This window comes from Octodon degus, unplaced genomic scaffold (genome assembly GCF_000260255.1).
Source record: "Octodon degus isolate 3935 unplaced genomic scaffold, OctDeg1.0 scaffold00034, whole genome shotgun sequence".
In the NCBI taxonomy this organism is placed as follows: domain Eukaryota; kingdom Metazoa; phylum Chordata; class Mammalia; order Rodentia; family Octodontidae; genus Octodon; species Octodon degus.
In genome coordinates, this window is record NW_004524610.1 from 11,127,177 (window position 1) to 11,155,023 (window position 27,847).

General features: G+C 44.5%; 1 protein-coding gene across 7 annotated transcripts in view; it reads right to left on the bottom strand.

Moving 5' to 3' along the window:
* Ptprk (protein tyrosine phosphatase, receptor type K) overlaps nucleotides 1-26,158 on the bottom strand; it is a 555,880-nt gene extending 529,722 nt beyond the window's left edge. For 5 of the 7 annotated variants that reach the window (XM_004630251.3, XM_004630250.2, XM_004630249.2 and 2 more), the window contains exon 1: nucleotides 25,873-26,154. In XM_004630251.3, the coding sequence (XP_004630308.1) occupies nucleotides 25,873-25,963 (91 nt within the window). In that variant the 5' untranslated portion in view covers nucleotides 25,964-26,154. Of the gene's footprint in view, nucleotides 1-25,872 lie in introns of all 7 variants that reach the window. The other 2 variants (XM_023714275.1, XM_023714276.1) reach the window with 2 other exon arrangements.
* Between the last annotated feature and the right edge of the window lie 1,689 nt (nucleotides 26,159-27,847).

The following is a 27,847-nucleotide window of genomic DNA, read 5'->3' on the forward strand; positions in this document are numbered from 1 at the left end:
ATTAGAGGACAACTCCCTACACTTTACAACTCACATTAAAGCACCATACTGCCCTGAAAGCACGCGGGGAGAGGTAACCACTGAATTCCTATTTCTTGAGTCTCCTAAGCAGCCAAATTGTGAAATCTTTGTTACTCTACCAAAGCAGAAATCTCAGTTCTTAATGTTCTAGTAGGTGTCCTTTTGCTAACGTAGCCTGGTAAAACTAAAAATTATATATATATATATATATATATATATAATATATATATATGATATATATAAATATGTAATGTTATACATATATATATATATACATTATATACACAGATTCATACATAATCTAAAGAGCCAAGGAGATAGCTCAGTGCACTAGTACCTGCCTGACAAGTGAAAGGTCCAGAGTTCGATCCCTGGATTCACACACATAAAAAAAATCGCATGTAGAATCTAAGAAAAATCTAGTCACCACAAGTGTCAAGAACTGCCACCACAGTGAAGCTTATCACTCAAGGAAGATGAGGTTAAAGGACAGAGACTCAATATGGAAAGCTGGCTGAGGGCCCAAATCCAGCCGTTTGGAACAGAAATGGGTCATTTTAAATGACTAAGTTTTTAACTGTAATTGAAATGGTATTTTTAAAAGTAAGAGTGTTTAACCATGCTATCTAAAATAAAGTTATGCAAAAAAGAAAAGAAAATACAAGACAATGTAGTGTGCAAATTTGTTTTTCAATCCTCTTGGAGCAAAGACCCCTAAATCCCAACTTCAATGCTTTCTGCCTCAGTAGACTGTAGACTGGACAGCTCAGTTCCCAGCAGTTCTCAGGAGGTGTCCTTCCCTTGTCCTTCCCTGGTCCTTCCTCCTCCGGTCCCTGCCCACAGACCTACCTGCAGGCCTGGCCACTCCTACCAGCCAGACCTGCCCACTCCCCTTCGGCTGTACCACCCATCTCTCCCTCAGCCTGTGCCCACGCTCTCCTGTCTGAGCTCACTGAATCCCTAGGTCCTCCTCCAATCCTCTATCCTGGTCTCCTCAGAGACCCTTGAACAATACCTCTGATCCCGTCTCCCCCAAGCCCTGGTTCCACTTTCTCCTGGGAATTAGATCTCACCACTACTCACAAGGCCTAGCTTCTGCCTGATAGCCCCATGCACCGGTGGCCAACCCCCTCAGTTGCCTCCACCCCAGAGGTGGGGCTCACCCCGCTGCTCTTCCAGGCTCCTGTGTTCACCAAGCTGAGCTGTCAGGAATCTCCTGCCCAGCCCACTTCACACCCACAGGCCTCTCCCACCCTGTGGTTCTCAGGGACCACATGACAAGGGTAATCTCTCAGAAAGACAGTGAGGAGCCGGGAGAGTCCACAGTGCAAAAAAGGGCACATCCTTAGTCCCCAAAGCACACCCTGGAGAGGCACTACATATATTTCTCCTCTTAAGTTCCACTGTTACTAGCACACGATTGCAGCAGATAATGTTTACAGTGTCTGCACGGAGCTCATCCAGGCAAGGAGCACATCTCAGTGCTCCGGCCCTTCCCTGCCCTGCCCTCGCCCCCACCTCCACCTCTCTTCATTTCCTTCTCATTTGATCTTCTTACTCCCTACTCTTCTATTTTGCTGTTCATTTATACTTTGGGTTTTTCATAAAGGAGAAGCCATGTGGTATTTAAACTTGTCTGTCTGTGATATTTAAGTATTGTGGTCTCAAGGTGCATCCGATTTTCCTACAAATAAAACCAATCTGTCATGACCTCCAAAGTCTTCACACAGAAGGGAGGGCCAATTAGTCTCGTCTCAGACTCCAGCAGTGACTTGTGGGAAAATCATTTTCTTAAATCTTGAGGCAGAAAAGTGGGGCACATAGTAAGGGAAGCAATGAACTAAAATCTTATTCTGAACACAGAATTAAAATTATGAAAGTATCTTCCTGATTATTACAGACTTTATCCATAGAATTGGTCACAGACTTTGTATTCCTATAGTTTGTATCAAAATGTCACATATATAGCTAGCATGTAATAAATATTCGCTGAGTGATTACTTTCAATATAAAGAAACCCAAAGTGAAGTAACTTAAGTTTAACTTAGGATCTTGGTATTTAAAACAAGATCCAGATTTAATACTTAAATAGTCCCACCACCGACAATCACACTGCCATTTTTAGAAAAGGGAAAAAAAAAAGACAATCTCCTTTGGTTTGGTCCTTAGTGACAACATATCCAGCCTTTACAGATATGACCATCTTGTATAAGTCGTGGTTTCCTGAACAAACACAAACGAACTCAAAATGCCTCTAGATTTATAAAAGAGTCTTAGGTATTACACAGATATTATAAAGTAATGATATAACATAACATTTCCAGGTCCAGCTCTCGAAATTACTATACTTGATCCCTCATAAAATCTTACTCAAAATAAAGTTTACAGGTGGGCCAGCCAAATAGCTCAGTGGGTTAAAATGCCTGCAAGCAGGTGCAGGGGTTGAGGTTCAGTCCAGGGGCTTGCCATGCCAGCCCTGCCGCCCCCCCCACCCAGCATGCTGAGAAGGCAATTGAGACTGGGCATGGTGGTGAGCACCTGTAATCCCAGGTCTTGGGAGGCTGAACACAGGAGGATCACTAGGAGTCCGATCTGACAGTGAGACACTGAACCCCCTGTAGACCCTTCCCTAAAATAAAAAAAAAAAAAAATTTACAGTGTATGGCACCATGTTAAACTAAAGAGGTCTCAGTAACCAAGACAGCTTGGGCTCAGTACCACAGTTGAGGGAGTGTCAGGGCTTAGAAAATGATGCTCCCCAAGTAAAGCCATTAAAACCAGTCCTGCGCAGGCCCAAGGCCAACCACAGAAATGTTATTTTAAATATCTCCTTCCTGTCTATGAGCCGGCCACAAAGATACAGCCATATCTGATCACCAAGCGCCCTAGCCCGAGCCCTCAAAGGAGATGGAGGAGCTGTGTACCCTATCACCGGACTACCTGTGGGCCTCCTTCTTCCTTCGCTCCAGCCTTATTTCTACCAAACACCCATCTTTCATCAAATCCAGGCCTGCAAAAGGACATTTTCCTTGGGTCTCTGTGTCTCCCTTCTCAAGGCTGTGTCACATAAAACTTGGATTAAATAATCTATTCTTTGTTTTCCTTGCTAACCCCCTAAGGAATGAAGAAAGACATCATATCTCTCCACTTCTGACAGGCATAAGTTTCTTTATGAAATTTAAATTTTAAAATTGGTAAAATTTAAAAGGTAACACCTAAAAAGAGCAGTAAAATAACTTAGCCATGACCCCTCCACATTAACAATAGTTGGTGATTAATCACTTATAATGCATTTTACATCAATTGCTACAATTGGAGATGACTGTATTCTATAACACCAGCAGCCAAGTACTTGAAAACTTCAGAGATATTAAAAAGCAAAAAAGAAAAAAAAATAAGCACCAGACTAAAGCAGCACACTAAACTTACTATTAATGCTCTTCTGATGCCAGGGAGCAGAAGAAATAAGTAACAGTGTAAGCCCACTCTTAAAATGATTAAGTTAACTATGCCTGGCTATATACTGAAAAAAAAAATAATTCTAACACAGACTAAACTAAAATTAAAATAAGTGTAAATACTTCGTATGTTTATCTTGGTTTGAAAAGAGTAAGTATAAAATTTCATATTTCTCTCAAATAAATAACAGAGTGAGATATATTTTTAAAATTTTGGCTTTCTCAGTTTGCCTAAACTCACCCTGCTTTGCCTCTATCATTTCTTACTTCAGCTATTGCATCGTCCTTTTAGGATTAACACATCCATACATTGAGAAAGCTTGTTCTCCTACTTTGGAGCCAAATTCAAATGACCACCATTCATCAAGTGGGCCGGAGCGTTTCCTCCCTTTCTAGTGCCTGTAATGGACACACAGACAGCAGACTCTTACTAACTAGAGGAGGACTGAGGTGATTCTGTGAGCCCTTTCAAAATCTAAACTGCAGAGCACTTTAAATGAACATGGCTTTAGAGTGTGGCATATCTTGTTAAGCAATAAATGTTTTCTAAAACGTGGACTACTATAAATGCCCTAAAGAATTTTTCATATGTACAAGTATGGATGCTTTGTTATCAGTGTTATTTATGTTCAAGACATACAAAATCCAATCAGTTACCTCACAACCGGTAAACAAATTCACTGGGCAATGGTCATCCTTTTCTAATATCAGAATGTTGCAAAGACAAATTCCAGTCTGCCTTCCACTCCAAGCACTCTCCCGCCTGACCACAGCCAGTTTCCAGTTCCCCAACAGGGATGCTCCCCAGTCTGTGCTCCTGGTGCTCACCGGCCTTGGCCGAATCCACCCCAGAGGGGCTCTCAGTCATCCCGCGAGGAATTCAGAATGAGTGGCCTTGGTCCTGGACCTGGGCCAGCGTCCTGCAAACCTAAGCTGACCAGCTCCCTTCAGCCCAAGGCGCACACCTCTATTCCCTCAATGAACAGCACTTGGCAAGGAGCTTTTCCTCTGCCTCATTTGCATCCCAATGTCTTCCTCCACTTTCAGCCTCTCCCAATCTAGGGGGTCACTCCGAGAAGCATCAATGCTCCTCTGTCTGGAATCCATCCTCCTGCCTAGTGCTCAAGGGTACATCCATGCCAGGGGGCTAGCGACTGTCGCGCTGAACCTCCAAGATATACAGAGATGTGAGGAAAGGCCACGCTGCCATTGCAAATACAAATCCCATTTGTCATGCTATGCTGGAATTAGTGCACAAAATGGATGCAAGAAAACATGCATTAGCTAGATGCCTATGAACACACAGGGATCACCCCAGAAGGATGCAGAGAGCTAGGAAACAGACAGCAGGCAAATGGCTGCTTTGCTAGAGGATTTGTGTTTGTTTTGGCTCTTTGCTTTTTTTTTTTTTTTTTTTTTTTCAGAATCAGGGATTGAATTCAGGCCCTTGTACTTGCCAGGCAAGCGCTTATTCTACTGAGCCATCTTCCCGGCCCCAGCTCTTTGCTTTTGACAGACAGCAGGAAAGGAACTTCAACTCTATGGCAAGTCTCAGAAGCTCAGGTAAAGAGGTTCAAGGTCCGTCTTTGAGTAGGCCTGACTGAAATTGTAGGGTTTTATAGGAAAGGGGAACAGAGGCAAGAATGCAGAATTTTCATGGGTGTGGGGCTGCAGGTCTGGCCAAGTGGGTAGTCTAGACCAAGACCCAGTTAGTCAGATCAGTCTCTCTGCACTGACTCTGTGGGCCTGGGAGAGCCATGGGTGCCTGACATGACAACACACTTCTTGTCACAAGACAGCCCACCTGCTTGGGGGACCGGGTCTCTCCTGATTAAAGCTTCTGTTGTTGTCATCATTGTTTTTGGTGCTGGTGTTGGTGTTTTCTATTAAAGTTTTGGACATTATTTAATCAGAATTTTTTACATGTTCCATTGATTATCAACATGAGTATCTCACTTTTACTCCAATCAAGTTTTATTTGCATAGTGTTTTGTTTTAAAATCAAGATGCAGGTTTATTTGAAGACAATTGTGAATAATGAGCTTATACAGGTATATCTAAAGTAAGTTTGCCTTCTGTTGTTTTGCTAAGAATAACACCCAAATAGGAAGCATAAACATAAATAAAAACCATAACTTCTTTACTCACTATGACATCTTGTCTTAAACAAGAAACAAGACTATATAAAATACTCTATAGGATTTATCTCTACTCCACAAACACTGAACTGTAAATTTTTAGGATTGAAAGACTTTAAAAGACACTTAACTGGACCCTCTGTAGTCAAGCCTCATACTCAGTGAGTATTTAAAGGTACAAAGAGTAAGTCATTGTAATAACAACGTCTTACATTTCTACAACTCCTTACAGAAAAATGAGGATAAAATCAGACAATGCATGTGAACAAGCATTTCCAACCTCAAAGGGCTGTACAAATATAAGGTGTTGTTATTGCAACAACTCGCTCATTAGTTATTCAACGACCACTGACTATTAGCTTTGACCAAGGGAAGCTGGGTAAGTGTCTTTAAAGTGGCTTGCAAAGCTAAAACTCAATTACTAAAATGAGCAAAACTCTCTGGTTTCACCAGTCCACCAGAACTGCCGTGACAACATAGCTAACTAACTAGTCCTGGAGTTTATAAGTTGGGTGATCTTGGACTCACGCTTTCATAGGATTTAAGGGCATGGAGAGCTCCCCCACTTTCTTGGCCAGACCCACAGTTACAAATGAATTTGATTGTGCAACTCATAACCGAGAGACACCTAAGGATATGCAAATCTATTCGATGAAAACCAAAGTTTCATGAAACAGTACTCTCGCATCTCATTATGAGATGGATGATTGTTTATTCTTACCGTTGCTGTTCCATTTTCTTCAAATACTTTACTTATTGAATTGAATTTTATAATCACAAAGTGTGTGACTATGTGCAACATGAAAATACCAAGCTGAGGATTATAAATTACTGAGCTCGGTGCTAGGCTAAAATGAAACACAAAATAGCACTTTTTGGAAATAATATTTTTCAAGTTACTTTCCTGTAAGTTAGTGGACCTAAAATACTTTTTTAAAAAATGATATGATGTCTCACTGCTGAAATGCTCATCTGGCAAGATATATAAGCAGCTCAGAGAACGCACCCCAACGGGCTCCATTTCTGACACAGATGCTGTAAAATCTGGACCCCTGGGCAAAGTTCCCACCACGTCACCAGGCTTCAGAAAATGAACAGGTACATACAGTGGGAAACAAATTACCACACCCAAATGCTGACATACGATGTAATAAGTTTAGAAGCTGTCTGTCAGAAACACACGGTCGCAAGTGGCTCCTTCCGGTCAATATAATCAGGTGATTAACTGAGAACAGGACAAATCACAATTTAATGACTGTGGCCACTAGTGCTAAGCTTTCCAGCCTTATGAATTATAATCTACTTCCCATAATTACATATGATTATGCTCAGCTAACTCAGCCATCATTCTGGCTATCAGTGAAATATTACAGTAGTACAGGTGTACAGGTGAAAGATTAAGTTTCAAGTGTCCTGATTCAGGTCATGTGGTAAAAATTGATTTTTTTTTCTTAGAGCCCCTAGGTTTATATTAATGCAAGTTTTTTTTCTATATACAGTATAATTAACAAACTCCCTATCTATTCTGTATCTTACTTTTATTAATTTTGAGTACTGTTTGTCAATTTCTGTTCTCCTACTTGGTCTCCTGGAGAAGCAGGACTGCAAATAGAGAAGAGCTAAAATCTTCATCTTATTTTGCTGCCTGGGAAATTTGTATGATGAAATGTAGCTTGAAATTATAAAGCTCAGAATATTTCTAAATTCTTGAAACTGTTCATATTTGAGGTAAAATAGATTTGTTTTCCGGATGAAAGATAAAAGACTTTATATAAAATACACAAGATAAATCCCATGGAAAGAAAACCATTTTGCCAAAATAAACCATGCAGTGACAGCCAGCATGCTCACCTACAGATGCTCCTCAGGTTAACAATAAAATTTGTAGTACACAGAAAACATTCTAAGTAAAAATTTCATTTAATGCAAGTGACCCCAAATCAAAGCCTAATGATGAGGCACCATAAGGCACTGGTCATTTCCCAGGGGAATGGTGGGGCTGACTGGGGCCACAGCTCAAGGTTGCTGCCATCAGCATACAGGAGTATGGAAGACCACAGCACTACCCCAGAAACCCTCAAAGTAGGATTTCTACTAATACAGAAGGCTTTTGCAACCGTGGTAAACCAAAAACTTAGCTCCTACATTAGGACCGTCATCCTTACTGCTAAACTCTACACTCAACACATGCTTCTCCTTCCAAAAGAAAATAACACAGACAGCATATTCACACTCCTCTGGCATCACGTGCATGGATTACAGGAATTACCATTCAGCACTACACGGATTGTACTGGACATAACTGGGGACAAGGAATGCTTCTGTCTTCTGGAAAGAAATATAAGATCACACACTAAGGTGACATTGAACTGCTGTATACAGCATTGGGAGAGACAAAATAATTAAATGATACTTACGTAAGTAAAATAAAAGTAACTTTAGGTAGTAACTAACCAGGAATATACTCATTAGAAATAACTGGTCAGTTTAGTGAAAAACAGTATCAGTTTACACAGCAAAAGAGTTCACACACAGCATTGAAAGGAGAAACACATTCCTAAAAATATCGATCAAGGAGATGTTAGCAGCTCCATATGCAGTCCCCAAGCCCACGCCAGCGACATGCACACCAGGCTGGGGCCATGCTCATCTGCTGTCACTGCCCTGCTCGTTTTTCCATGTGTCTCAACAACACAGGCTCCAGGCCCTCTTGCAGGCCACAAGGGCTGTGTCAATACAAAGCTTAGCATTCTCAAGCTGTGCTCGCTGGAAACCCACAAAATGCCTTCTGCAATTTTCTGGGAAACAACGGTGCTTGGTACGTAGTGCAAAAGATGGACAAAAATCAAAGGTGTTTAAAAGTTTCCTTTGGGGCTCTAAGTTAAAGCTTTCAAGAGCGCCTCAAAACGCACGTTAACATCTGACATAAGGCTAGTCATTGGACATGGGACAAAGCTTAAAATTAAAAGGCAATCTTTTATTGGGGGGAGGGGGTTCTCAGATTAGGCTTTGCAGCGGGTGCCCCACAAGCATTTGATAACATTTGATAGCAATGAACTGTGTTGATAACTAATTTCTTGTCCGTGGTTTCGAATTGGACTCGCATCTTTTACACTAAACCCTGCTCAGCTGGGAAAGAGTTATAGAAAGTTTCCTTAATCAAATAGGATTTACCATGGGGTCGCTCAGACTCCGATCCAAAAGGACAATACGCAGAGTAACTTGAAATTTCTCTGTAAAGCAGCTCCTAACACCTATTAGCCAAGTTTTCAGGAATTTACAGAAGAGTGTTAGTTACAGCCATTATTTAAAATCAAATTACATAAATTTACAGCTAAGCCAATTACATGAAAAACAGACTAGTAACCCAAACACATCACTTCCTAATCATCTTCTGGTATTTACATTTGTGGGGGTGTTATTTAGTAATCCGATATCTGCACGGTGAAAGCAATACAGAAGGATAACTGCATGTCTCCCCAACGACTTCCGTGCTCAGTGTGGACACAGACCTAGTCTGAAATGAGCCAAGATGGAAGTTATTGAGAAACAGGGACATTGGTGATCACAAATGGCTGCTGTTCGCAAGCTGACTGATAGATTTTTACTACCATCAACTCTTCTTCCTCATTCCCAAGAGACATTCTTAGGGATATTTTCCAGTTGATGGCCTTCTGCCCCAGGAAGATAATTACATCAGAAGCAAGCAACTGCCCTGGCTCTGTTCTGAGGGCTCGTTCTCAGATCACCAGGCATGCCGAAGACTGTGACATTCTTCAGAGCGAGCACTTGGTCAACTTTGCCATTTTTACCCCCTCTGGGCCTAACACATTGCCTGGCTTGGAAGGGCCATGCATTTAATAGCTGGTGAAATTAATCATACTAAAATGAAAGAAATAACACAAGCTTTGCCATACACATTTTGTTGAATGGAAGGGCCTCCAGCTCACCAGCCTCAGGAAGAAGGATCCTAATGAATCACCTGAATGCACAGATCTATGATTCCTGCCCCAATCAGACACTGCCAATGAGAAAGTGTTAATAATCTAAAGAGGAAACACTTATTTTAACAAGCTGTAAAGAATGTTGTATTTCAGATAAGTTCGAGTAACTAACTGTCGTAAGTTCGAGTCTAGGGCCACAAAGCATAGAAATGTTACATCCTCGTTGTTGTTGCTCTGCAAAAGACATTTGATGTGGCTGTAGTCCCAACAGTAGGTGTAACAGCTACGAGAAAGAGTTTCCACTTCTTAGAATTTTGCAGGCTTTAGCCCAGGAAAAGGCAAAGGCTCTAGACATTTCTCTGCCACCCGTGCTTAACTATCTGCACTGAAAGCAACAGAAGATGTTCTCAACAAAATCTCAGGCTTTTCTCAGATGTGTGGGCACCGGGTGAAGTTTGTGGGGTAACCGTGCACAAGTGCTGCGGTGGAGAAAGTCCTTGTATCCAAGGGTGTGCTGCCTCCAGCACGCACGGAGGCTGCAGGGAATCTGGGAAAGTTCTCTAGCAGCTCCCTAAGTGCACAGCGTGTAACTGGGAAGCGCACAGGATTGGCCTGCAGAGCTGCAGGCTTCCAGAGCTTCCAGCAACACAGGCTTCCAGAGCATCTGCATTCCTAAGAACAGACACGAAAGAAGGTGAGCCACATCCCAGAGCGAAGGACCAGGGAGGCTCTTTGGAGGGAATCGAAGTGGCTCTCACCAGGTGCCTTTCTTTCAACACTCTAAAGCAAAAAAGTTGGAGGCTGCAACCTGAACCACATCACTTAGACCCTAGCTGCTCATGGTCATCAATGGACTAAAGCCCACTGCTCCTGCTGTGTAGTGTTTTCACCCTACACACAGGGACCATTTGGAAATAAAATGGAGGTTTAAAAATTTTTGGAAAAAATTACTACAGGAAAAAGCCCATTTGCCATTAATCCCCTTCAAAATGCCCTCTCATCTTGTTTTGAACACACTTATCCTCTCATTCTTGCCACTTTCTGAAGCAGCTCTGGGGGTTCGCATACTGCTGGGGGTTTTCCCAGCATCAGAGCTCACTACAGCATTAATAACCCAGGAGTATAGAACATAGCCTGTGAACAGGACACTGAGCCCTGGTCCAGCAGGACAACACTGTGCATATACAGCTTCTGGAATGGAAATTTCTGTCAAGCATGGACTTCACGCTGTGATCTCAGCCACCTCATTCACTGGACCTGGCACTGTGTGACCTCGTGCTCATCCTGAGAGCCAAAATGACCATGGACAGGAACCTAGGCAGCTGCACAATGTGACTAAAGACATGGAAAGAGACGGAAGTAGGAGAGAAGAAATAAAGATGGGGGAAAGGAGATGAGGAATGTACTGGCCAAAAACAGTACTTTTGGGGCCAGAGAGATGGCTCAGTGGAATAAGCACTTGCCTGGCAAGTGCAGGCACCTCAGTTCAATCCCCAGTTGCACAAAGAAAAAAAAAAAAAAAGAGTACTTTTAAGAAGATTGCAACTTCCAGGAACAGTCAAGAGTCAGGCAAGGTGGTTTACATGGGCATTCCTCAGGGGAAAGCCCAGGAGTACTGAAACTCCATGAACTGGCTAAGCTGATAAAGAGCAGAAACCTGACCCTAAGGTAAAGGAACAGGTTGAGAGAAATCTAAAGAATGGTTTAATTTTCTGTCTTAAGTCAGAAAGAGAGAGAAGTGGGGGAGGGAGGGAAAGAGGGAGGAGAAAGAGACAGGAAGAAGGAAAGAACAAAGGAAGGAAGGAAGGAAGGAAGGAAGGAAGGAAGGAAGGAAGGAAGGAAGGAAGGACGGACGGACCTGGGCCCATACTAAATGTTCCTGTTCTAGGAGGTAGTGCACGCGATGCATACTTGAGAATTTCCGCCTAACCCTTCTCCTGCCTCCTACAAACTGTTTTTCTGGGAAAAATGTCAGCAAACCTGCAAACCTGCTGTCCAAGTAAGGTGGGTTAGCTCCTTTCCTTCAGGCTGCAGAAGCACTGCTTCAGAACAGGGCAAGAGCTACAGGACAGGGTGATGGTGTCTGAAGTCGGGGGAGAGCTTCGGTGGGTCTGTTTGGGGGCGGGAGGGGGTGAGTGTCATGGCAACTTGTCTATTAATTCAGTATTTTTTTATTTGAACATTCAGCATATTTGCTGAGCATGCCTTATAAATCTCCCCTTCGCAATTCATCATTCTCTAACTTAGTATTCTGTAGGTGTTTTTAGGACTGATACATGGAGCACTCTTCTCCAAATAATAATTAAGCCGTGATTCTAGAGCCCTGGAGAAGTAGGTATGTACCCACACTTAGACAACTGTTAACAGTTCAGATATGCTACAGGGAAAAAATATAAACATTTTTTGACAGACAAGGTCTGGCTATGCAGTTCAGTCTGGCAATCCTCCTGCCTCAGCCTCCCGAGTACTGGGATTACGGGTGTGCACCTGGTTAGTATGGGATTTTTTTTTTTTTAATGTTCAGTTTTATTAAGATGTTTACGCTGGCCAAATAGCGCACGAGAATGACAGCATCTGAGGAACTGTGGCACAACTTGAAAGACTATTTTCATTAGAGAGGGCCTGTCAAGATGACACAGTTACAAACAGCTATGCGGGTAGGAACCTCCAGGGAGAACACACCCGTAAACTCCATAGTATTAGAGCTTTATTTCTTTGAGAATCAAGCCTGCAGTGAAAGAGCTTCTTTGGAAAGAAATTTAACATATTTTTAAACTCTGGAAAGCAAATATTTTCACAAGTACAGCATGAAGAACAGGGAAGTTGGTTTCCAATAAAGCTGAAAAGATACTTAAATAGGGTAAAAGAGGACAAGAAATCTGCAGCGTGAGTAGAACATAAAATCCTTCTGAAGGTTCGGAGAGGATTTCATCTGCTGTAACCGGCCAGGGAGTGGCTTCGCAAGGGCGCTAACAACACTGTCAAAAGTTTCAACATCGCCCTCTGCCAGAGCTAAAAATAGGCTCACCCAGTGGACAGGGGTTTGAAAACTCCTAGCATTTAAATAGATTTTAGTCTACTTCATCATTTCTTAAGCTACAGAAAAGCAAATCTTCAAGTGCTCTCCAACTAGACTAACAAAAATGCTGCTATCTAAAATTCATTGATAGGGCCGGGGAGATGGCTCAGTGGAATAAGCACTTGCCTGGCAAGAGCAAGGGCCTGAGTTCAATCCCCGGTTCCACCAAAAAAATAAAAAATAAAAATAAATAAATAAATAAAATTCACTGATAAACAGATACTGTACATATCCATATTGTAAACATCATACTTGTTCCATTCCGGTATCAAGTACGAACAGAAGCAATATTCACATCCTCCTCTAAGTTTTAGCAAACAACACTCTTCAGGACTCTATGTTTCTGCTCGTTCCAGATCCCTTCATCTCTAAATCGGGCTGAGACTCTCAGACAGGACATGAACCGCACTGGGACGCCAGCGCTTGAAGAGGCACAGATGTCACTTCTCAACTTTTTACTCTCTTTCCGCTGTCATTCCAGCGTTGGAGGCTGAGGCAGGAGGATAAGCGCAAGGTCCAGGCTGGCCTCAGCTATCCAGTGAGCTCAGAACCAGGCAGAGCTGCATGGTGAGACCCCAGACTCAGAAAAGCAAACAACATAAAAGCTTATACATAAAGGCTTGACTATAGGCAACTGAATCTGTCTGGGGCGATCCACTTCATGCCCCCTATCTCCTGCAGGACAACCAAGAAATTCGGAATGCGTTTTCCTAAGGTTTGGGGTTCGTTTTTTCTCTTTTGCCCCTAAATGCTCCTCGCACAGTCCTCCTAGTCCCTCAGCCTCCCTGAGCCTAAGCTCTGACTCTTAGGAACTGACGTAAATGCGCCTCTTGTTTTCATAAATGTTGAACTGTATTCTTTCCATGGCTGTCTGCAGTCTTTGCTAATCAACACATGCAGATGATTTATTTCCAGTATCCAATTATCTGCTCTCTGCTGGTTTTACTTTAAAGTAAAAGATAATGTTGCTAGAGGTCTTAAAAGATAACAGCATGGGGAGAGATATTTTGTAAACATTAGTTAATTTGGTCCAGTAATAATAATGACAGTAATCATAGCTCAAGTGAATGGATTTGTATTAGTTTGGAAAGGCTTTCTCTTAAGCACTTAATCTCAGCATTCTTCAATCACAGACCTGGAACAGGCACAGTCATGACCCCATTTTGCAGATGTAGAAAATAGATAAAGGCATTAGAACACAGAGCAAGAAAACATGGGCTCATGTCCACGCTCTGCTACAGCTTGCTAGCTTGTATTTATGAAGCACGTGTCTATGTCATTTGGCAATTTTAATTAAAACATGTAGACAGCTCCAAAACTGCTCCTCTTCAGAACTCTCACACAGTGGGTCATGTAGGCCTCCTCAGGGACAGAAATTCACAATGTCCGCTTGCTGTTCAACAAGGAGTGCCTTTAGGTGTGAATGCTCTTTTCCGCTTCACCATGCAGGACACAGAGTTAATTTATTCTGCCTCTGAGAGCCAGGTGCTGGGGGACAATATGGCGCCTCACAGGCCTCTGTGATCCCAGGCTGCCTGGCCTCACCTCCATTCCCGGCCTCCCTCCCCGATGGCTGCCCACCCCACAGAGCAATGGGTTCCACATGGGGCTGTAGAGATGCGTTTCAGAGGGCAGGCAACGCGGGCTGTGCATCAGCACCTGGAGGTCGCAGCAAATGTGAATTTGAGGTCAAGCAACCAGCACTTCCACATATAAATGTGCAGGTTGTGAATGTGTGCTCACAGGGACTGCAGGAGACGCGGCTGGCCACCAACACTCCTCCTGCTCCTGCTTCCAGCATGGAGTTACTGGCCAGAAACCTCCAGAAAACAACAGTGTTCTCTCTTCCCCTGACACTGTTTACATTTGGGATGACTCACTTTTGGGAAATTCCACTTGGTGGAATTTGATGACCGTGGTGGCAATTTTTCTGCATAAAACTTCCTGAGTAGCCTTTTGGATTTGTTTGTGTGAAGCTTCAAGGGCACAGAAAAACAGCAAGTGGACAGGAATGGTCCCAGGCAAGTGCTGAAGTGGACCAGGAAATTGAGAGAGACACATGGAGCTCTGAAACTCATGAAGCCATGGGGAAAGGCCACGGACAAAGCGGCCTCAGGTGCCCCTGGGAACCGCGCCTGGGGGCTCCTGGAGCTGTACGGTGATTACCGCTCCCTCCATGTGCACCTCACACCTGCTACCCAGGAACAGGGATGAGGACAGGAACAGAGACAGGGATAAGCCATGGCTGCCGCACCAGGACCTAGCACACACACTGGCATGCAGTATCCACTCAGATAAGTGAAATGGAAGAATAAATACATAGGTAGAAACCGCATCAAAATTACACTCTCATAAACTAGAAAAAACAAGTCAGAGAGCCTGAGTACTTTCTCGCAACACATAAAATTATCAAAACGAAGAATCATCACATACAGGCCTTGATGCACAATGTCAAAGTCTTCAAGGCACGCGCTTAGATTTCTTCAGTTTCCATAGTTAGGTGACAGTCCTGTAACCTTGACGTACTTGGAGAAAATACCAACACTGTTTGGCAGGTTTAAACTGTACTTACACGTATATGTGAAAATAAATGGAGGCAGGCAATAGATTGTGATCAAACAGCCCATTATGCTCAGAAGAACTACATGTACTCCCTCTCACAGCGTCCTTTCCCAATGTCTCTACCTTGGACAAAGTAATGTGTGACTCACACAGGCCATTTATTACTCGGACAACAGAAGCATCTATTGTTCTCGCTCCCATTCTCCACTGTACTTTTTTCTTATCTTTTCTTTCCCTGGTACTGGTGACTGAGCCCAGCACCTAGCACGAGCTGTACACGCCCTGCGCACTAAGATGGATCCCCAGCCCTTTCTAAATATTTTATGTTGACACAGGATCTCACTAAGTTGCCCGGGCTAGCCTTGAACCCGTGATCCTCCTCCTGCCTCTGCTTAGTACATTCACTCTTTGTGCTTTCAACAAACGTTTATTCATCACCAAAGTTTATGACCCTAACAAAATAATTTATGTTATGGTAGATGCAGTTACAGAACTTTCGCATTTATTATTTTTTCTGCCTTTAAAGATTGACTAAGCAACCAGAAAAGACCGTAAAGCCATTGTTCATGGTGACCTGCCTGCTTCATGGTAAGGAAAGGATGTTCAAAGAGGAAGGGACTGTCCCTGAATCTCAGGAAGTGGCAGGGCTTAGGTTGCAGCCCAGGCCCTCCTAGGCAATCTCAGTGCTCTGTCCCCTGAAGCAGACGCCAACACATGTCTCAAAAGCCTCTTGCTCTCAACAGGGCTTGCTACCTGGCCTCTTCTCCTCATATACTCATTCGAAACTCTTTTAAGTGTGAGTTTAGACTACAGGCCAATAATGACACACTGCGCAGCAATCTGTGCCTTCTGACCAGGTTGTTAGAAGAAATCATAGGCAATTTTATCATTTAAAATTCACAACTAATAAAGATATAAGGAAGAAAAAAACTTATAGAAAGGTGGATAACATACAGGGGAAAATGAGAGTTTAGTAAGTTCTTCAGAACAACAAACAAAGATAAAGTAAGCCTCCAGTGAAGAAGGAAAGCACAAAGAAGTTCCTAAGTGGTCTCCATCAACACTGCCTTCCATCTCTATCCCAAGAAAACTGGTGTGGCCCCAGAAAGCCCAGTACAGGTCACAACTGGACCATGAAGGTGCTATTAAATGTGACTATTAACTCGATAGGTCTGAGGAGGGCAACGCATAGTTCCGCCCAGTACGTCAGCATGGATCTCAAGGAGTGGCCTTGGAAACCACACCTAGACTGCACCTGTCCAATTTTCTCAGGTGCTTTTCCCTTGGCCCCGCTTTCTCTGCCTTCTGTGGCCTTCTGTGGCCTTCCTGCCTTAGGCCCGGATGGCCAGGGACTGAACCTCTGAAACCATGAACCAAACTAAACCTCCCCTGGGACAGGCTGGGTACCCTCCCACTCTGAAGCTGCTTTGAGTTACTCACTATTCAACACCTCAAGTGCTTCTTAGAGTAACTTTCTCATAACATACGTGTCTTGGATGCATACCTTATGTTTAGGAAGCAGCGACAAGAAGATAAAGATTACATACGAATTCACATTTTACTTCTTAGTTTGTTCAATAGTAGTTTCCAAAAAGTAAAGAGGTGGTTGCTCTTATGTCCCTGGACCAATGAGATTGCTAACCTTACCCCACTTTATCCTTTGCCCTCCCAGGAAATAGAAAGGGATGCTTTATGCACGTATGAAAAGCAAGCAGCTTCCTAAGATGGCGTTTTTCACCCACACACATCTTCTTGTCACCTCATACGTGGATTATTTTTCCAATCCAAGCCATTAAGTCAGATGTGCATTTGGAAACACAGTTTACAAAATTCTACATTCAAACCAAAATAAAGAAGAACCCAATAATTACCTATGTAAATTTCCATTAAGTCAAATGATATTTATGTTGTAACAACACTGACCCATATCATAAAATCTTGAATTTGTGCTCAAGTTCTTCCAGGACACATGACTTAAGGAAAATTACATTTAGTGAAGGGGTCATTGATTTTACAAGGGCCACACAAACCTCTCAGGCATACATTGTCCTTTCCTCTCTTCCTCCTATCCCTTCTCATCTGTGCCCTTTCCCTTTAGAGACTAAGACATCAACCCCCTATTATTTTGGTGTTGCCAGCTGACCCAGCCGCCCCGCTCTCCCCCTCACAAGAATCATAACCATACACACACACACACACACACACACACACACACAAACACACACATGTGCGGGTGTGTGTACCCCACTGATTGTCCCACTGCCCACATCTATTTTATATTTTCTTTCTTTTTCTTTTTTTTATTTTAAAAAAGAATAAAAAATAACAATAATAAATTAGAAACAATACAAAATTCCCTCATTTCCGCTCCGTCAGGCTTTGGCTGACCAACTGGACAAGGGATGCAAGCAGAACAAAGTCAGGGCTTCTTCTGAACAACCAGCAGGTATGACTTTTTTTTTTTTTTTTTTAAACGATTGGGTCTTGCTATGTAGCTCAGGCTGGCCTTGAGTTCACTTCATAGCCCAGGCTGTTATCGAACTTGCATCAATCCTCCTGCCTCAGCCTCCCGAGTGCTGGGATTACAGACCTGTGCCACCACGCCCAGCTGGCAGATACGAATTTGAACCTGGGACCTTGCTGAAGGGAAACAACCGCAGCCTTCTTGCCTCCATGTGGAGCTCAAAAAGCTCTCAGAGCTCCAAAAAGCAAGAATGAGCAGGTAAAGAGAGACCATTCAGGGTGGGATTAGGCAACTCAACTTCCCTTGAGTTGTCAGTTAAGAGAAGCAACATGACTCTTATTGCCACGTGGACAGGTTGCACTGTTTTGTTAATCTGCAACACCAACCGTCTCATTGCTATGCACATCAGTCAGTACTTGGCCCACCCAGTACCTTCTGTAGCCTCTTGGGGCAAGTTATTCCATACTTTCTCTACACTTCTCTGCAAAGGGAGATTATTTCAATCTAAAACATTATTGCAAAGCTTTGAAAATAATGTAAAGCCCTGACCATAGGGCCTAGCAGGTCACAGGCTCTCAGTAAGTGGCAGCTCCTCGTCTTGGTTTTGCAAAAACCACTCCCCTCCAACATGTGCAAGAATAAATGACCCTACTTATTGCAACCAGAATTTTTAAAAAGCCCAATTCCATAATTTGGAGGAAAAAAGAAACAGTAAGGAGTCTGAAAATTCCAGCTGGAATGTTCCTCAAGGTACAGGGAACTTTCAGAGCTCCCCTACGACCAATTTTCCCTCATTGTGATCTATTTCCAAGTAGACCTTTTTCTTTAGATATATGTCTAGTTTAAGTATGCAGAAACATTGTACTGACTTGCAATGTACTTTTTGATCTTAGAGATACAGTTTATATCATTTTTATTTGTAGTATAAAAAACCAGAATCTGCTTTCTATTACCCCCCGTATTTATTCACCATATAACCAGCTATGCGGGGTTAAGATTAATTGATGCTTCTTTCCTTCCATTCCTGTCTGCTCTAACCATGGAACCACGCTAGTATTTCCTGAGCCACTAGTGAATGGCAAAAACAAACATATCACTTGTGATTTATTCAGAGACCTCACTGTTGAAACAGGCAGCACAAGTAGACACATTTGGAATAGAAACGGATAACAAAAACCACTTACAGCCTCATTAATAAGAAAGCAATTAGGCCTTCTGGGAAAATTCATTTTCTGAAAGAATGTTAAAACAAGCTATAAAATGCAAGCAAAATTGTGTTTTGACAGGAAGAGTATACACTGTCTCTTACATCATAATTTTTCTCTTGAGAAAAATGACAAGAATCTCTGTTTTTAAATATGAGCACAAAAGATAATAAAAAGAATACCAGGGATATTTAATATATTCCACCTACTAACTCCCATTCATTAAATTTGACTATCCTATAAATGAACTCCTTATTACAAAGATCTAAGATTATACTTGGAAGAAAAAGAAATATAAAGCAAGAGACTGCTACTAATAACATCAGAAAGAATGCTATTTCCTGTGCCAAATATCATTATGCCAGGAGAAATGATTTGCATATAGCGTATTTGGTGCCTTTGATAGCATGTTTACCTTCTAAGTACTCACATACAAAACATGCACAAGCACAATTACTTAGCCCTATTGTTATTTTCTTATGAAAATACTTATTGCAAAATTGCCTGAGTATTCTTTAAAAAGATCTGTGTGATATTATTTTCATATTTCTGGGACATTATATTATAATCAAGTAAATATTGATAAGAATTATGAACCGCAGGAAAGTTGCTTCAAGTTCTAATTAATCCATTCACAACAGACTTGCAGTTCTACAGCAGTGCATTTGTGGCGCTGGCTTTAGGCTGGTGGGCTTTGTTGTGGGGACAAGCAAATCACCTGCGATTTTATTAACATGCAGAGTCTGGTGCAGCAACCTGTGGCTGGTGCTCTCGCTGAGGGCTATGGTTCCTGCACAGGTTGCTGCCTCTGGTCCACGGAGCACAATTCATGCAGCAAGGTCCTGGGGCACCTTTCTGCAGATGAAACCAATGACCAGGAAGATGAAGCAGTTGCCAGCAATTCGTGGGCAGTTAGGAAAAACCCTAGGAAGGTTTCTTCTCTACTTTTAAATCTGCTCAATGATCAAAGGAAAAATCGCATGGCAGAGCTGTGTGAGCAGGAGGCCACTTGAGCAGCTGCCAGCCACCCTGGGCCCAAGAAGGAGCAGGCAAGTTTCCGCGGCTGCTCAGCTGCTGTGCTGGCCAGGGCTTGGGGGATGAGCTTCAGCAGCTGACCGCTGGACGGGAAGAAGGGGTGAGCTCCTACAGAAATAGACACCGATCTGGAAGGAGGGTTAGTGCGCGCACAGTATGGGACAGCAAAGTAGACAGTAGACTCTGTGTACGTTCCACTTTACTTTCTCCACTGATCAAATAAAGAGAATAAATATCTAATTTCTTGATTTCTAAGAATGTAAGTATGCAGCTTTGATTCTATCCCTAGATGCCTCTTGCCTCTTTCTAACTTGAAACTCTGAGAAACGTTTCAACCTGTATACTTAAAATGTTTCAACAAGACAAGCAGATCCTGTCTCATTGGATTTTATTTGTGAACTCTTCTTATTCATGGACTTCCTGGGACAGCAGGTACGCAGGGATCTGGTCAGCACCTCCCTGCTCAGCACTGTCACCAGCACAGCTCTACAAGCAAATCAAGAGGAGCCACAGATTTTGAGGATGACTTCATTTGTTCCTGAAAGCAATTGTTAATGACAAGAGGAGACACACAGAGTTCTTATGGATCATCACCACACAGAGCAAAACACTGGACACAGCTGGATGAGGCAGGGGCAGTGTTCTCCAGCAGCATCAGTCCAATCCTGACACCCCAGACCCAGTTTTCTCCAGAACTGTAACAAGCTGCAAAGCCACAAATAACAGTTTTTCAATTATGCAAATTCACGTTTTACTTAAAAGTATTAACTACAAATCAAAAGAAATCTCATAAGAATGTAAAAGAAGGGCCAGGGAAATGACTCACTAGAATAAGCGCTTCCCTGGCAAGCACAAGGGTCTGAGTTCAATCCCCAGTTCCGCAAAAAAAAAAAAAAAAAGTAAAAGAAAAACAAACATACCTCTCACCGGAAACTCTTCCTGAAGCACATAATAATGCTGATGTGCAACTGTAAGTCTTTAAGATACTCCCCCCTCAAAAAAATTGCAGTAAGACTGTTCGAAGTTTATGAACTATCTACGTCAGAGTTCACACTATGAACACTGAAACATGGTTTTTTAAAAAGTTTCACCAAGCATAGTTGGAGGTAACTTATCTGGTTTACCACAATATCTCAGGCAATATAGTACTCAAATATTTTAGCCCTACCTAAAAAAGAAACATAAGGTCTCTCATTCAGAGACAGAGAAACACAACAAATAAACTTTCTGTGACATTAAAAGATTACTCTGTGGACGTGCAAGTTTGCTTTAGAGCTCAATTGAAAGAAAAATTATCCCAACTGATGTATTATTCACTTACTTTGTAATGAAATACCGTTTTAAGTTATGCCATAAAGTGATATGTCTTGTATTATTTTTCAATAGCTATGACAAACAGCATGGATTCTGATGAAAAAAACAAGCCATGTTCAAAAGCAATTACAACCTTTTTCAGCAGAGAAACATCATCTCATCAAGGAACGCAGGCCAGATACACATGATCAAAGGATCAAGTCGCAGAGGAAGTCACACGGGGAATTTTTACATTGACAGAATAAGAAATGCATCCTTTTGGACAAAGGCAGAGGCTGATGCTAACAAACAAATTAAAAATAAGCATTTCCCCTCTTGTGAAACTCAAGTGAAAGATCAAACACATATACACATGATCTGTCTCTCTCCGTCTCTCTCTGTCTGTCTGTCCCTCGCTGTCCACTTGTCTATCTGTCTGTTTCTTGCCTCCACCCTGCCTTCTTTGTCTGCTCAGTGTGAAAGTTTTCCTGAGGCTTTCTGCTCTAGGCCTTCTAACTGCTCTTTCTGGCCCACTGCGGGGATCAAGGCAGGAAAAAGGGCCTGGCCTGGCCCTGTCTTGAGCCTGATGTACTGATGACACACACTGACTCTAACACCAGCTTGAGTAAGCCAGGAGACCGTAGTTCAAAAATACTGGTAGGAACCCATGCACTTCCACTATCTGGAATTGTATAGCAGGAATTGAATATATAAAACTATGAACACAAACTAGAAATCCTCACTGCTAGATGTAAGAGATTCAGTGGGAGAGCTGACACCAGCTTTGAGAGGTCCACTGGCAGTTTTAAAGAACATGTCCAGCACCAAAGGGTACTTGGTAAAAGACAACCAAGTGTGAACTCCAGGGCTCTGTCCATGGGGCTAGCTGTTGCTGGAGAGGAGTGGGAGGGAGTATGGGGGGGAGTGGCAGACAGGCTGATTTATTTTTCAAATTCACATTTATGAAGAGAAAGAGAAGAGCTGTCAAAGCTACACATGCCAAAGCCCGACTAGGAGCCAAACTGGCCTCTCTCCGTCTGGGCAGCAGAGATACAGATGACATCTTGCAATCTAGGAAATCGACAGATACAAGAGGAATGGAGGAGGAAAAGCTGTGTATCATTCCATTGCCTGAGAATTTAGAATTTTAATGCATGGAGGCACCCAGTCAGGCAAAATCAGAAAACAAAAAGCAAACCCTGAACCAAACTGCTCCAGTGTGTCTTGGTGGTAGGTAGTAAGTAGAGGAGAAATTAACATTGGATAAGAGACAGCACCCAGTCAGATGCAAAGAAAAGGAAAAGTGGCTGCTTCAATGAGTTGGAAGGTCCCAAGGGATCAGCAGTGTGACACACCAGGAGCAGCCCGCCAGGCAGAAGCTCAGGCTGTATGTGCAGGCTGGCATCCTACCACAGAGACAATAGTCCCTCTCTAGGTCACTGATAAGACTGCACCCAAAAGCTGTGCACTGTGTGCTGCACCGACATGAAAGAGCTGAGCCCAGAGTTGAATAAATGGCTAAAAATAATGACTGACTGTTATTTTTTTCTGTAGTTAGAATATGAGTGTTAATGCAACTTGCATTTAACTAATGTAAGGATCTACACAAAGTAGGTTCTAAAAAATACGGATAATTTCTGTGCCTTGTTGATACAATTATGGTCTGGACCAATCTAACATGTTTATGTTTAACCATGATTAAAGTGAATGCCTGATCCACTGAAACGCAAGCACAAGAACACACACACACACACACACACACACCCTGCACGCACTAGGGTAGAAAGCTCTGAGAGTTGCGAGGCAATAAAAAGAGCTGAAATTAAGGCACTTCGGTGACCTTAATGTATAATTACACCCTGCAAAGCTACATAGGACTTTACAATCGTCAGTTCTACTTCACATAAATCACGTCACTTGATCCTCATAAAAACTATGCAGAAAGGTCAGACGCGTATCATTATCCCATTTTATAGAAGAGAAAGCCGAGTTTCCAAGCACCCTGTCTGTTACTGGCCTTGTCAGTCGTCCGAGCTGCAGACAACTCTCCTACGTGACAGCGCCAAGAGATGACAGCTACCCCATCCAGTGCCCACACTGTAGCACTGCTCTGCATTCCTACGTCTGTTTCCCAAGATGCAACACTACTCTGATACGTGTCATTCCAATGGCAGGCCAAAATGAGAAGTGGAAGCTGAGATTCACACAAAGTGCTGATTAAAAAGAGGCTTATCCTGAAGTAATTTTACACCTTAATTCCAAAAGCTAAGAAAAAGTGGCAGAAAATGAAAACACTCTTTAAATTTGTGATTTCAATGATGCAGAATAAATGGGCATCTAATAAGTCAAAGACATAACAACCCCTAGTCATTCAAAACTTGCTTTTTAAGCTTACTCTAATAGGATGATGTTGGAAAGTAGAGAATTAGTGTTAATGAGTATGATTTTAAACATACTTAACAGAATAAGTTATTTTTAAATTCTGAATGTCAATTTATTTTTATTTCTAAATCACAGTTATTGAAATTTCTTGAAAAGTTTATCATTTAAGGTAAGGTGTAGGAAAACAAACAATGGGCTATACCCTCCAATCTATAATGCACCTCTAATTTATGTCTTTGCAAAAAAGATAGCCACAGAAATATCTGACTGTCAACAGGATGTACAATAGCCAGAAAAAGGTAATATTTGCAAAATAAACTTTTATTCTATGGAGAAAAGTGGATCCACAATCTCACCCCAAACTGCACAAAACACTTCCTTCTGGGCATGTATGTTGATACAGAATGGCAAATTTGATAGATCCAATCCTGTGAGAACTACATCACTTACAAGTTCCCACTCTATGAACAAAACAGAACAAGGTTAAATATTATGATTTGTCACTTTAAAAAAAAAAAACAAAACAATGTATTTATTCAGCATAGTTACCTAGAACTGGACATCTAGCAACACAATTGTTCATTTGGGGTTTCAGCACAAAAGTGGACCTCAACACGGAAGAAGTTTAATATTTACCTGTTTGGTAAAAGGCAAATAACATTCAAAAGAGAAGAAGCAAAACTTTCTTTACTCCAGAAAATATATCCATTAGCTGCTGACGGGGAACGGCTGCATCTCTTGAAAACACGTCAATTTAATCATGCAACCGGTAGAGTTCAACTTTTCAATTAGCACACTACACGCCTTTTCAAGCGCAGGCTGGGCGCAAAGACAAGCAAGGGGCCCGGAATCAATATTCCACACCACTCGGCTGCGCGCAGTGAGTTACATGGAGCTGGATTCCAGTTCCACCGGGCACTGTTTGTCAGAGAGGCAAGCAGTAGCGCTTAAGCCAAGGCAAGCCAAATGAAGCCACGAAGCTCCATGCTCCTAGCCTGGAACTGTTGCCCTCCGCACACCATGACCGCAGACACGACCTGTCCTTTGCAGACTGCCGCTGCCCGACCACAGCTCCCTCTGAGCTCTGACTCCTATCCAAGAGGGCTAAGGGGGTCAGGGAGAGGAGACGGAAAGCAAATACACTGTGGCTCCGGAAAACAACAGTGTGAGTTTATTTCCAGGAAACCGAGCAGTCTCAACAAGAGACAACTGTCAAGTACAAAGTCAGTTCTCAGCCTGCACCCCCTGGGCTGGGCTTTGTGTCCCACTCCACACCCTACACCCCCCCGCCTCCCAGCCCCCTCAGTATCTCTGGGTAGAGAGGCTCCAGAGGCCGTGCCGCCCAGGGGCTCGGCTGGAAAAGTTGCCTGGGCCAGGGTGGCGCGCGGGCGCTCCCCGTGGACAAACTTCAGGGCCCCTAGGGCGCAGCCACTGTCCCCAGTAAGGGCAACCGCACGGGCAGGGAGCTCGCACGGGCTCGGGAACCTCTCGGAGAGGCATCTCCGGGACCCCGCGCCCCTGCCAGCGTTCTCCAGGGGCCCCGGCCAGGGCTGTGTGGTGCAGGCTCCGTGGCTCCGCGGCGCTAGCAGTCCCGGGACCTGGCGGCCGAGGACGCGCAGCGCGGATCCCAGGAACCACATTTCAAAACAACTTCCAACACTCAGCCAACACGCACGCAGCAGCTCCGAGCAGGGCTCCGCGCCACGGCGCGAATCCAGGAGGAAGCCAGCCGGGAGAGGAGAAAGGGGACTCCGAGGGAGGCCGGGAAGCCGCGGGACAATGGTCGGGAGGTGACCGCGGGGACGGAAAGCACCTGGCGGCGTGCGCTCCCCGGCGGCCGCACGCTTTTCACAATGGCTTCCCGGGGATTTTTGAACAGTCTGGGGGTCGCCAGCCTCAAGCTCACACTAGAGCTTCGCGCAGGCGGCCCGGAGTCCTAACTACTTTGCCCTCTCTCCTCCCCTCCAGCCCAGTGCAGGCTGCGCGGACGCCAAGGCCACCGGGGCGCCCACGAAAAGCGCGGGGTCCACGCGCCCCGCACGGCCGCGTCCCTCTGCGCCCCAAGCGCGCCCTGCACCGAACGAGGGGCCCCAAGACTAAAGTCACCCGCGCCCACTTTCCACCCGGCCCCGACGCTGGACCGCGCTTCTCCTTCCCGCGCGCCCCCGTCCCCGCCCGACACCCGCGCTGCCAGGTCCTGCCCCCGGGCCCGGTGCGAGGCAGCTCCACGTTCTCCAAGCCCGGGACTGGGGACGGTGGTCCGGCTCCGACCGCCCCTTCCGGCCACTCACCTGCGGAGAACTGGCCCTGTGCCGACCCGAGCAGGCGTCCCGGGGACAGGAGCAGGAGCGCCACAAAAGCAGGCAGCGCCGCCGAATCCATGTCGACTTTGGAGAAGTTTCAAGCAGCTCTGCCAAGAGCTGCCGGGGAAGCGCGGCGAATCCGCGGCGGGGCGCAGGGCCCGGGCCCGGGCGCTCCTGGGCGACCGCCGACACCTCCCCCACTCCGTCCCGGCCGAGCGCGGCTACCTCGGGGGCGAGGGCGGGTCGCGCGTCGCCAGCCGGCCGCGACTGCGGCTCTCCATGCTCCGCCGCCGCCGCTCCTGCTACTCAAGAGTTACTCGGCCGGGGGAGGGACGGGGGCGGAGCCGGGTGACGTCGCCCGCGCCCGGCGCTTCGGAGGAATGCGGCCGCCGCTCGGGCTCCGCTCCCCGCCGCTGCAGCCACAGCCTCGGCCCGAGGGAGCGCGCCGGCGGCCGCACGTCCCGAGCCCCGACTCCCGCGCCTTTGTTCTGCTCGGCAACGCGGAGCAGGCGGGAAGGGGACGCGGCGCAGCCCGCCGCCCCGCTGCAGAAATGTGAGTTGGTAAGCCGTGGGGCCGGCCCCGAAAGCCCGAGAGCGGGGACGCAGCCGCCGCCCTGGGGAGAGGAGGCCCGGGCGGCGTCTCGGCGGCGGAGGGCTCGCCGCGGCCGGCCGGAAGCAGCGCCAGGTGTTAGCGCCCGGAGAGGAGGCCGGTCTGCCTGGAAATGTCACTGTGCCTGTTTCCTGTAGTAAGGAACGAGCCGCCCAGCCCCACAGGAAACTTCCTATTTCTTATTCACGCCATAAATGAAACTTGTGTCCAAATAAATAGGAAACTTCGCAGTGTGAGCCACCGGCGCTGTCTCCTTCTGGTTTGTGGGTCGTTTATCCAGTGTCGGAGTTTACTTCCCTCTACACTGACTTTGCTTCCAAACCTCCCGTTCTTTGCACTTCTTCCAGCACCGACAGAGAATCGAGTTAGGGCTCCTGAGCCTGCCTTGCCTCTGGCTCAGCACTGATGGCGTCCACCGGGCTTCGGTTCTTAAGATCTTGTAACTGTCTAGGAAAGAGGCACTTTAAAAAAAAAGGGGGGGGGGGCTTTCCCCGGACAATGAAAATAGCAACCTATGATGGATCTGGCGGAAAATAATGCTGCGTTGTGGCAGTGAGATGCCTCGGAGGGCGACTTCTTTCGCAGCTTTAAATAGCATCAGCATATCCACCCTGACTGGCGTCCATCGTGAGACTATGTAGCACGTATTTTATTCATCTTCATAAAATATCACAAAGAGGTATTTTCAGTGATTACAGCTGAATAAATGAAACATGGGTGCAGAATGTGGACGCCGTGTGGACGATTTCTAACAATAATTTGTTGACTGAAGTCTGCCCCTCCAATCTTAAAATTGGCCTATTTAGATCAAGGCGAGATGAAATTCAGTCTAATATAAAATTTGCATGACTTCGCAACCCACGTAGTCCTTTAATTACATGAACAGGGCTTTGGGCGGAGCCTTGAGATGTAAATGCAAATAAAAATATACATGAAATACCTGATAACATACCAACATCTATAGTATATATAGATATGCATTAGATACATGTCAGCGGGGGGAAAAGGCTTTTGTAAATATTGTTGAGAACTTTGAGTAAATAGTTTTGAGTCCTTCTACCAGCCCAGCACTTGTCACTTCAGGTCCATGTAGTTAAGTTCATCCCTCCTTGAGGTGTAAAGTAGAATTTAGAAAACTCATTAGCATATGACTTTGCACACACTGTCACCATTCCTATTTTTCAAAATAAGAAAATTTCCGGGATCTCAGGTAAACAAAAGGTAAATGTGTTCTCCTTTAGAAAAACATAGTAGATCTTTGTAAGATTTAGCAGGAATTTGCCAAAGAAAAAACAAACCAAGCCAACATCTGTGTAATTCATGTCTTCTTTTGTTCTGGCAAGAAAGTTGTTC